The sequence below is a fragment of the Microtus ochrogaster genome, chromosome 19, assembly GCF_000317375.1.
Source record: "Microtus ochrogaster isolate Prairie Vole_2 chromosome 19, MicOch1.0, whole genome shotgun sequence".
Lineage (NCBI taxonomy): Eukaryota > Metazoa > Chordata > Mammalia > Rodentia > Cricetidae > Microtus > Microtus ochrogaster.
The window spans coordinates 48834097-48846019 of record NC_022021.1 but is presented as its reverse complement, the minus strand read 5'-3'; the positions used below and the strand labels follow the sequence as shown (position 1 = coordinate 48846019).

At 48.2% G+C, this 11923-nt stretch overlaps 1 protein-coding gene across 2 annotated transcripts in view; it reads left to right on the top strand.

The window, feature by feature from the left end:
• Positions 1-11923, top strand: part of Srd5a1 (steroid 5 alpha-reductase 1) — a 40724-nt gene that overhangs the window by 21856 nt on the left and 6945 nt on the right. Inside the window, exon 3 of one of the 2 annotated variants that reach the window (XM_005356694.2) lies at positions 4124-4225. The exons of the other annotated variant lie outside the window; for it this stretch is intronic. Within the exon in view, the coding sequence (XP_005356751.1) occupies positions 4124-4225 (102 nt within the window). The remainder of the gene's footprint in view (positions 1-4123; positions 4226-11923) is intronic. 2 annotated transcript variants of the gene reach the window in all.

Sequence of the window (11923 nt, the reverse complement as noted above, 5' to 3'; positions counted from 1 at the left end):
GCATGCTTGCCTCCCCCATTCTCTTGTTCCTACATGTATGCATGCTTGCCTCTCCCGTTCTCTTGTTCCTACATGTGTGCATGCTTGCCTCCCCCGCTCTCTTGTTCCTACATGTGTGCATGCATGCCTCCCCCGCTCTCTTGTTCCTACTTGTGTGCATGCATGCCTCCCCCATTCTCTTGTTCCTACATGTATGCATGCTTGCCTCCTCTGCTCTCTTGTTCCTACATGTGTGCATGCTTGCCTCCTCTGCTCTCTTGTCCCTACATGTATGTATACATGCCTTCCACCACTCTTTTGTTCATATGTGTACATGTGCATCCCCTCCCCAGCTCTATTGTTTATTATTGATAAAGCTTGGCAGAAGTGGCTCCATTTCAACTCTGGTAATGTGTCAGTTACTAATCTCCTTAATGTGACAAAATGCAAGACGGAAGCAGCTGAAGGAAGGAAGGAAGGGTTTATGCCGGTTCACCGTGGCAGGAGCACGAGGTAGCTGGTCACATGACATCCACAGTCAGGACGTAGAGAGAGGTGGATGTTGAAGCTCAGCAGGCTTTCTCTTTGTTCAGCTCATGACCTTAGCCCATGGACAGTGTCACCCATATTCATGGTGCATCTCCCCACCTCTGTTAGATCTGGAAGGAAAAGGCCAGAGCTGGGCTCCTAGGATCTACCCTTTGCCCTCTAGAGGCCTTGTACACTCAGGAACCCTCTTACAGATGTGGCCAGAGGTTATTTAAACCTCCTCCTTTCAGCAAATGGCATGGTTTTCCTGTTCGTGCTGTGCTTGTTAGCCCACTTTCGGAGCTAACAAGCCAAGCTGCAGCCTAGATGCTTTCCTGGCTTCAGATTCCTTCCGCCAAATAAATTAGCCCACTGCCCTAGAGTGCTCAGAAATGGGGACAGACCACACCAGTTTATTAAACCATAAACAAGCTTTAATCCAAAATTAAATCAAAAGAAAATCACCATGCAGCACAAAAACTTTCATTTGGAACCACAGTCAGAGTTTGGGGTTCTGAGATTATGGGTGGTTTCTGAGCTCTGCTTTTATAATAAGAAGTAAGCGTTAGGCATGGGCAAACAAATTCTTATAGCCTCAAGGTAAAAGTTAGATACAAATTGCTTTTTACAATACCCACTAACATGATTTTCCACTAAATTAGTGTTTATTGGTCTGCTGCTTCTTCTGTGCACCCTAATGGTATTTACAGAAACTTCACTTTCCTGAGCTTTCCATAGCAGGGAATAGACAGTCCAAACTGTTGTTAAGGCTGCAGAGAGCCATTGTAGAAACAAAAAAACTAACCTTTGGTTGCAGACCGACCAAAGCAAAGAAACCCATTGATAACAGTTAATCCCTATTTGCGGACAGAGCTGGTGACCGTTAGCCGCCATCTCCTTCAGACTTACAAATTTGTACTTCTGCATTTCTTCATTCCTATTTCTGGAACCTACATCTCTTTATTTCTGTTCCTGGATCCTTCCAACTCAGCTTCCTCGTAGATCCCGGGACATGGTAGAATGCTGCCAGTCTTGGCCAAGATGTAGCGAGTGGCCTCTAGCCCAGTTCCTGCTCCACACTCCCATTGTAAACCGGCTCCCCCTTAGAGGAACCTGGTGGTCAGGTCTACCACGGCAGCAACGACAACCCTGCTTCCAGTTCCACTTGGTTATCGTTCCCCTTGCTGTAACAAGAATCACGATTTGAGAGGACAGTCCCTTGTGTGAAGGAAGGCCTGGAGGCACGAGGTGCGGTGTCAGCCGTCAGAGGCAGAGAGATGAATGTGCTGATTCCACTGACTTCCTCCCTTTATTTAATCCAGGACCCCAGGCCACATTCAGAGTGGATCTCACTCCATCACTCACACATGTCTAGCAGTCTGTCCCCTGGGTGCCTCTGGTTATAACTGTTACAGAGACACCTGGAAAGACTTTCTATGATTTTTAAATCCCACAAAATTAAACTCACTGTGTATCTTAGGTGCACACAAATGCTAGTTTTTCTCAGTCCCCGCACAGAGTACAGCTAGTCTCTCAGACGGGAAATGGGATCCGGACAGTCCGATTTTCTTTGTGGCTTTATTTAAAAGCTAAATCACGAAAATCATTTAAACATCTAAAACCCCAAAATAAAAAGAACTACTGAGTCCATTATAATCACCAGGATCCAATAGACCTTACCATGGCATTTGATATATTTAGGGGAAAAAGGGCATTTCGGATGGCAGAGTCAGGGTGGGAAACCCAGGAACCAGCTCTGACGGGTTTGCATACTTATAGAGGGGGTCCTGTGACCTGGCAGCAGGTCCAAGGGTCAACTCAACACTCTGCCAACTGCACGTGGACTGGTAATAATTGCAACACTGTTTGGCCTTCAGATTTGTTTGTTTTTGTTTTTTATACATTTTTTTATTGATATTTATTGAGTTCTACATTTTTCTCTGCTCCCCTCCCTGCCTTTCCCCTCCCCCCTCCAATCCTCTCCAAACATCCCCATGCTCCCAATTTACTCAGGAGATCTTGACTTTTTCTACTTTCTACTTCTCATGTAGATTAGATCTATGTACGTCTCTCTTAGTGTCCTCATTGTTGTCTAAGTTCTCTGGGATTGTGATTTGTAGGCTGATTTTCTTTGCTCTATGTTTAAAAACCACCTATGAGTGAGTACATGTGATAATTGTCTTTCTGTTTCTGGGTTACCTCACTCAAAATAATGTTTTCTAGCTCCATCCATTTTCCTGCAAAATTCAAGATGTTGTTATTTTTTTCTGCAGTGTAGTACTCCATTGTGTAAATGTACCACATTTTCCTTATCCATTCTTCAGTCGAGGGGCATTTAGGTTGTTTCCAGGTTCTGGCTATGACAAACAAAGCTACTATGAGTATGGTTGAGCACATGTCCTTGTGACACGATTGAGCATCCTTTGGATATATACCCAAAAGTGGTATTACTAGGTCTTGAGGAAGGTTGTTTCCCGATTTTCTGAGAAATCGGCACACTGACATCCAAAGGGGCTGTACCAGCTTGCACTCCCACCAGCAATGCAGGAGTGTTCCCTTTACCCTACAACCTCTCCAGAATAAGTTGTCATCAGTGTTTTTGACCTTGACCATTCTTACAGGTGTAAGATGGAATCTCAGAGTTGTTTTCATTTGCATTTCTCTGCTGGCTAAGGATGTTGAACATTTCATTAAGTATCTTTCAGCCATTTTAGCTTCCTCTGTTGCCGGTAGTGGTGGCCTTCACGTTTTTAATATCTCAGAAAAAATCAGATTTTTCCCTTTTGTATCAGAGTCTTTTATTTTTCGGTAAAACTGAGTCTTGGTGTTTTGCCTTCTGAAGTTAACTGGGGTCATGCTGATGCTCTCTGTGACCGGGACTTCTGAGAACCTCTGTCTCTTCTAACATCTTGCTGAAGCAGATGCAAACCTATCTTTAATAAAATCTCACACTCTGCTTCATAAAACCAAAATAAACTCCCAAGGATTTGACGGATCATCCCAGGGAGAGGAAGCTCCTAGCTAGGTACTGGGGTGCTAGCCAGAACCTTGTAATTTCCAGGCCCTGGGGATAGGAGGGAAGGGAAAGGGTGGCCAAGTGGCACAGGAAACCTGACTGGGGAGCTGGTAGCAGACTGTTGGGGTGAAAGCCGGGGATATGCTCTGCAGAGCTGGGAGGGAGGGACAGAAAAGGACCACAGCTGGGATCCGAGGCTCTGTTTTTCAGGGATGAGGTGTGAGGCCAGCAAATATTTGCCTCTCCCTATATGAAGGGAAGACTCTTGCTTCTCCTTAAGCAAAAGGGGAGGTAAACATCCCTGCAGCCTAGTTTGCCTGTGCCCGGGCCATATGTCCTGTTTTCTGTTCCTGTCATGGTAAAAACACAGACTGGAACCACACATGTTTGGGGTAGAATAGATGTCTGTAACCACAGTCAAGGAGGCAGCCTATCGCCGTGGCTAGCACATGGCCAGCACGGGCACTTGTGGTGTTTGCTGCCGGCCATGGCTCCTGCTCAGGCTCCCCCGATACAAGGAAGGCAGTGTTCTGTTCAGTTGAGCATGGCTTTCTTCACTCCGGCTAGCGATTAACCGTAATAACCTTGTTTGTTCTTTAGGTTTTGCCTTGTGGTTAATAGGCATGGTGGTAAATATCCATTCTGACCACATCCTGAGGAATCTGAGAAAACCAGGGGACACTGGATACAAAATTCCCAGGGGTATGTACTGAGATGCGTTTTTCATGGAATCTCCCTCTTTAAAACCATATAAAATATTGTATGAGATTAGAAATACACTTAAAATACATTAGTGTGCTTTGGTAGTTTAAATGTAATCGGCCCCCATAATCTCCTAGGGAGTGGCACTATTAGGCGGGGTGCCCTTGTTGGAGTGGGTCTGACCTTGCTGGAGGGGGCAGGCTTTGAGGTTTCCTGTGCTCACAATACCACCCAGTGTCCCAGTCGACTTCCTGTTGCCAACATGTCTGGAAGATGTAGGACTTTCAGCCCCTTCTCCAGCACCATGTCTGCCTGCACGCTGCCATGATGATAGTGGACTTAACTTCTGAGACTGTAAGTGAGCCCCTCAATGAAATGTCTTTTTGTAAGGGCTGCTGTGCTCATGGTGTCTGTCAAAGCAGTAGAAACCCTAATACAGGAGCTTCCAGGAAAAGCCGTCAGTAGCAGACAGTCTTGAGTGCAAGCTAGACCTCGGAGGCACTGTGTAACAGTGTGTGACTGGTACCCCTCAGGCTCACCCCGACTCATGGCCCGTGGTCAATCTGAAAACCTCGAAGCTGTGGGTTCTGTTTCATGTTGTTTTGGTATGTTGCAGCCAAGTCCCAGAGGCACCTCCTTCACCCACAATGTGTAGCCCTCATGGCAGCACCGTGCCCAGGGGAAGAGGTGTGCAAAACTCGTGGGTCTCACAAGGAGCTCACAGAAAGTGGAAGTGATGCTCATGGTGAAGGAGTTGATAGCTGAGCTCACAGAAAGTGGAGGTGACATTCGCAGTAAAGGAGTCACTAGCTGAGCTCACAGAAAGTGGAGGTGATGCTCACAGGGAAGGGGGGAGTTGCTAGCTGAGCTCACAGAAAGTGGAGGTGACGCTCACGCTGAAGGAGTAGATAGCTGAGCTCACAGAAATTGGAGGTGATGCTCACAGTTAAGGAGTAGACAGCCAGCTCCCAAAGAATGACACAGAGACTTCTTATTAATTATGAAAGCTCAGCCTATAGCTTAGACTTACACCTAATTACCTCTTATGGCTTAAATTAACCCATTTATTTTAATCTTGATGGACGAAGGTCATTGGTTAAAAAATAAAGAAACTGCTTGGCCCTCATAGGTTAAAACATAGGTGGGAGGAGTAAACAGAACAGAATGCTGGGAGGAAGAGGAAGTGAGCTCAGAAACCATACAGCTCATCGCCAGGGCAGACACGATGAAGCAAACCGCCAGGTCAGACATGCTGAATCTTTCCCGGTAAGACCGGTGCTACACAGATTATTAGAGATGGATTGATGGGGATATCAGAATTAGCCAGTAAGGGCTAGAGCTAATGGGCCAAGCAGTGTTTAAAAGAATACAGTTTGTGTGTTGTTATTTTGAGGCATAAGCTAGCCAAGCGGCCAGGAGCCGGGCTGTGGGAAGAGGCCCGCAGCCCCCACAACATAATCTGTTGTAGGAGGCCACTTGTTTGTTCCTGGCCGCTTAGCCCTGGAATAATCACACAGAAGCCAGAAGCCGTATTATTTAAATCACTGCTTGGCTCATTAGCTCTAGTTCTTTTTTTTAATTTATTTATTATGTATACAACATTCTGCCTCCATGTATGCCCACACGCCAGAGGAGGGCGCCAGATCTCATTACAGATGGTTGTGAGCCACCATGTGGTTGCTGGGAATTGAACTCAGGGCCTTTGGAAGAGCAGACGGTGCTCTAAACCACTGAGCCATCTCTCCAGCCCCCTAGCTCTAGTTCTTATTGGCTAACTCTTACATATTAATTTAACCCATTTCTGTTCATCTGTGTATCACCACGTGGCTAAGGCTTACCAGGTAAAGTTCCATCTGGCTCTGGCGGGGTTACATGGCTTCTCTCTGACACCCCGCTTCCTTTAGTTTTCCCTACCTAGTTCTGTTCATTTGCCCTATCACAGGCCAATACAGTTTCTTTATTCATTAACCAATAAAAGCAACACATAGACAGAAGTACCTACCACACCAATCTGTGTTCTATCACGTGGTGTCACCTCTCTTCCATCTTGTATCCCCTGTTTGCTCTTGGTGTCTCCTGCTGTCTCCTGTACACTAGATCCTCCTCCTCTTCCTTTCTCTCCCTGGAAAAATCCCACCTATACCTCTTGCCTAGCTATTGACTGTTCGGCTTTTTATTCCACCACTCACAGCAAATACATCTTCCCACAATGTACAAATGTCCAACAACACTCCGCGCTGGTCTTAGAACAAGCTAAGCAGAGCAGCAAAGGCTGGTGTCTCCCAGACAACAGCAGATGCCAGCAGCCCGGGAAAAGGCATGGTGGGAACCATGAGGCTAGGCGGGCATCTCCTCTCAAGTTCATTGTTTCTAATCCTTTAAGTTAAGGTGCACACCAAGGACAACAAAAACAACCAAGAGCTCCCTCAGAGGGACATAAAATATCGAAATGAAGTCTGAGAGACTCAGATTCGTGATAGCTGCACAAAGTAAGGGGGATGGTGGGCTAGGTGGCCCTGATGGAGGACACAGGACACACCCTGAAAACTAAGATAAGAAGGCCCTGGCAGAGAAGCTCAAGCGTCCAGCCTGCCTTTCAGAAGAGCTCGCCATACGCCAGGGGAAGCAGACAGTCCCCAGCTGCACCTGGAGAATCCTCGGCTTGTGGCTGCTCAGATCCTTGAGTGCCCGAGGAGGAAACACGGGCTTTGGCCTTTGCATTCCTTGCATATAGTCTCTTGGGGGTTTTGAGGGCCCAGGGCACCGGGGATGTGGCCGCCAAGGTTCTGTGACAGCTCTGAGTTTTAAACCGACCAACTTCTTGCACGTTCTGACTTTCAAGGGGCTTTTTCAACGTGACAGTTGACATGGCTGTGTTTTCTCATGCGTGATGGTGTCTGTGCTTAAAGATTGAGCCATACCTCACAGAGTTGTTTACCAGAGGGAATAGCTACTCTGACGTCACCAGCCAAGGTCACGTGAGATTACTTCACGGGTCCCTGCAGAAGCAGGCGTAGATGGGGAAGTATGATCCCTGCATGTCGGCGCACGTCCCTGCAGAGAAGGCGCCAGCCCAGACCACACTACCCAGATAGGGACAAAGGGCAAGCGCTGGGGGCTATAGGTGACAGTGACTATCCACGGCCTTTCTGTGGTTGTCATTCAGTTAAGATATTTTTTTTTTAAAGTATGTAAACGCCTGATGGGCTGGTTAGCAGGCCCCAGGGATCCTCCTGTCTCCAACTCTCCAAAACCCAGATGACAAGCAGGTGCTGCCGTGCTGGGCTTTTTGTATGGGAGGTGGGGATTGAAACTAAGTCCTTGTGCTTACAAGACAAGGGACTGTGCCATGTGACCCACCCTTAAGCTTTAGAAACTGGCCTGTATTGATGTCATGGGCAGTGCATTCATTTGTGACAGTTAAACACACTTGACATGCACTGTCTTCTGACACAGCATCCTTGCACTGCCCGTATTAAAGGGACAACGCCTTTAATCCCAGAGTGGTGTCTGGGATTCTTAGCTAAGCCACATGCTCACCAGCCTCTGCCCCCACACCCAGGTGCTTCTGCCGAATAGTGAGCGCTCCACAGTGGACACTCAAGAGGACCGTCACTTAGTGACCTGTTGCAGCGTCCACCCCAGGTTGGAGTGGTGTGGCATTTGAAGGGGGGCTGCAGATGTGCCCACTTTGAGGATTCAGGCAATCTTCGTTATTATTATTATTAATGTGGGCGTGCGTATATGTGTGTGCGTCCCACTCATGTGCCACAGCACATGTGTGGGGGTCAGAGGACAAGTCGATAGAGTCAGTTCTCTCCTGCCACCCTGTGGGCTCTGGGGGTTCAACTCGGGTCATCAAGCTTGGCAGCAGCCTCCCTCACCTGCTCTGGGCCACACTTCCAGACTCTGGCCTTTCCTTACACACTGGTCCCCGTCTCCCCTAGACACTACCTATACCCCGAGTCCCGCATCGTATCCCTAAAGCTGTCCTTCTCAAGACAGGATCTCATGTATCCTATGCTGAGGTAATGGTCATGTACCACCACATCTAACATCTTTTCCTGTGGGGGTGAGTGAGACAGTGTCATCCCAAGGAAGTGTCTGAAGGACTAATTATCCAGACTCTGGCCACAGATGCATACGGACAGGGATTCTTAGAAGTACAGAACCTGAGAAACGTGTGCACACGCGCACACACCCTACACTAGGACCCCTAGAATTTGAAGCTGACTTGTGTTATGTGTTAGGTCACTTGCCCTTTTCACTAACCCCTCTCTGTCAGTGACATGTCCTTGCACAGTCCCAGGGCTTTGAACCTGACAGAGTCAGTGAGGGAGTGAAGAAAAAAGACAGACACAGTCATACAGAAAACCTGGGATCCCGTGGACTGGGCTCTCTGGTGGTGAAAATGCAGTTTTCCGGAAGGGCATCGTGTTTATTATATAGGGTAGAACTGAGAGCCGAGGTTATTGCATAGGCTGATAAGGACCCGAGATGTATGGTTTACAGCTGGATCAGAGAGCGAGGTTTGACTGATCATGTTGGGAGGTCTCTCTAAGGGAGAGGTCTTTAGGCCTTAAATATCTGTGGGAGAAAGCTGTGGTGGTAATTTTCTTCATACACTGTCAGCAACCACACACAGACCAGAGGAGGGCTTTGCCACTCCCGTAACACCGAGACCCAGTTCCTTGACTTGACCACGGCCGTGTCAACACACAGTGTCTCATGAGGTCACACACTCGGGCTTCCTCAGCTCCCTGTACCTTGGACAAAGAGTTCAGAAGCCCTGCTGTGCTGTGTGGCCTTGTACCTACAAGGTAATTGAAGAGTCCTGCCCAGTACCTTGCTTCTAGGCATAGGCCAGATTTAGCTGCACTAGGTGATAGGAACTTCCTCTCAAGGCCTGAAAACCAGAAGTCAGAGATTTGGGGATTAGAAGTCTTTGCCTTTGGGCCTTTCCTGTGCTGCACAGCAGTTTCTCTTATGGTCTCTCATGTCTTTTCTGAGAACTAGGCCACCTCAGCTCTCCTGGGGCCCTGGTGTGCTTTGGTGGCCTGACCAGAGCTGGTTTCTGGCATTGGTTTTACGACTTGAGAGGTGACCACCTATTTGGTTGTTTGGTTGATTTGGTTTGGTTTTTCAAGACAAGGTTTCTCTGTAGCTTTGGAGCCTGTCCTGTAACTCTCTTTGTAGACCAGGCTGGCCTCGAACTCAAAAGAGATCTGCCTGCCTCTGCCTCCCGAGTGCTGGGATTAAGTCATCTTTTTAAAACAAGGTCCACAGCAGCTTCTCACCCCACTTATCACAGGTACAGAGTCTCTGGCCTGCCTTCATCCTGCCTTGCTCAGGTGCCGGAATGTGCTGGCTATTGCTCTCCTACCGTGGGGTCTTTGCTGTGGCCTTGTCTTGCCCAGAACATACACAGTAACTTCTGACCAGACTGTCACCTCCTTAGCAAGACCTACTTCCTACAGTTCTGTCATGAGTCCTTTCTACCTCATCCCAGTGTTCCCATGCCCTGCCCTGCCTCTCTGGGCTCCTCAATCAAATTAGTCTCTTCTCCTGTGGGACCGCCCTTCTTTGTTACATTGGAGTTCATGACTAGATGTGAGAAGGGGCTTGACTGAGTGCCTGGAACAGAGCCTGGCCTGGGGTAGGGGCTCTGTGTGGCTTGCAGGAGTGAGTCTATGCTTGAGACTGAATTCCCCTTACTTGGCCATAGGCTCCCTATCAGCCCCCCACCCTACCACACCCATCACACACACACACACCCATCACACACACACACACACACACGCACGCATGTGCACACACACGCACAGAGAGAGAGAGAGGGAGAGAGAGAGAGAGAGAGAGAGAGGGAGAGAGAGAGAGGGACAGAGACAGAGACAGAGACAGAGGACAGGGGTCCTGCGCCTTCTGCAGCTGCAGCTGTGGTTGAAAGAGTCGGGACTTAAAGCGAGGAGCCTGTCTGAACAGATAACTGCTAACTGGAGTCTCTTAATTTCATAAGCTTCTCCATTTTGGTTGAGCTGCGATGGTTCCAGTAACTACAGAGATTTGGTTTCTCGAAGTAAATTAACTTTATCTTTAGATTTCGTGACTGACCTGCCCCTTGAACTTCCCAGTATGCAGTAATGGCCAACCAGGAGACTTGGTTTATCATCATCACCTTGCTTTAACTTGCCACTCCCTGGTGACACCTAGCTGTGGCCAACCACGGGCCAAAAGGGGAGACTTCCCACTTTCTCCCCTGCCCTCCACGTTTATCCTGTATTGTTGTAGGAGCGGCGGGCTGTGTTCCTGCTGCCCCAGCTCCCGGCCACAGCTAGCTTATGCCCTGAAATAATTACACAGAAACTGTATTCTTTTAAATACTGCCTGGCCTATTAGTTCCAGCCTCTTATTGGCTAGCTCTTACATATTGATCTAACCCATTTCTAATAATCTGTGTAGCCCACGAGGTGGCTTACCAGGGAAGATCTTAACCTGCGGCTGTGTCAGGTGGGAGAATTATGGTGACTGCCTGACTCGGCTTCTTTCTCCCAGCATTCTGTTCTGTCTACTCCACCTACCTAATTTTCTGTCCTATCAGGCCAAGCAGTTTTCTTTATTAGTTAACCAATGAAAGCAACAGATAAGATACAAGACCCACCTCCATCACTGTATTACTAAATGACAAAAGAAAGAAATGAAATGAAATGGAAAGGCAGGGACATGATTGCTCCTCAGTATGTACGTGGGAGACCATAACCAGAGGCAGCGACCCGACCAGGCTGAGCTAGGCCTTGTGGGGAGGGAGGGAGAAGGAAGAGAGAGAGGGGGAACCAGGTACAGCAGTCTGGAGGCCAAGGGTACAAAAGGGGCGGGTAACCAAATGGTTAGATTATATATAAAGGACAGCCCACAGCCCCTGGGTTGGAGAGTTCAGGGTAGGGAGCTATACAGAAGGAGCCTGGAACAGCAGGGGCTGAGGGATGCTGGGAGAACCTGGGATCCAGGTTCACTTTGGTGTGGTAAATAGGCACCTCATTCCTTTTTACCCAGTTTGAGATGTAAGAAGTACACACCCCTGTTTGTTAGTAAATGGTGAGCTCTCAGATTCTTACAGACCTTTCTCTAGGTCTCCCCACAGTAAAGGCCTGTGTTGTCCTGCGTCTTTCATCTCTTGTCTCTCCTTGCTGACTTACCCTGCTCCTTCCTCTCCAGTTCCTGTCTCCAACCCCTCAACTCCGTTCTCCTGAGTGGAAAGTTCTCCTCTTTGCCTGAGTTACTCATCTGCTGAGTTTGAATTTCTTTCCTTTCTCCAGAAACTTCTTTTCTAACCAGCCTGCAGGTGGACTCCCCAGAAACCATAGTGTTCCATGGAGAGTTTCCCCAAACAGAACCATTGGTCTCCCCAATGGAGCAGCGTCTGGTGTCTGGACCAATGGTTGGAGACTTGTCTTCCTTTTCTATTGGGAAGACTCTTTCGCACACCTCCTTGTGGCCATTGCCCCGCAGTCCTCTGACTGCCTAGACAGAATCTCTCTACTGAAGTGCAGCCCGGCTGAGGTGTCTGGACTAACTCTGGCCAGAGGGGTAATTCTGCACGTTTAAAGGGACCTTACATTTCCTGGCCTTACATTTGCACACCAGACCTGACTCTCTCTCTCTCTCTCTCTCTCTCTCTCTCTCTCTCTCTCTCTCTCTCTC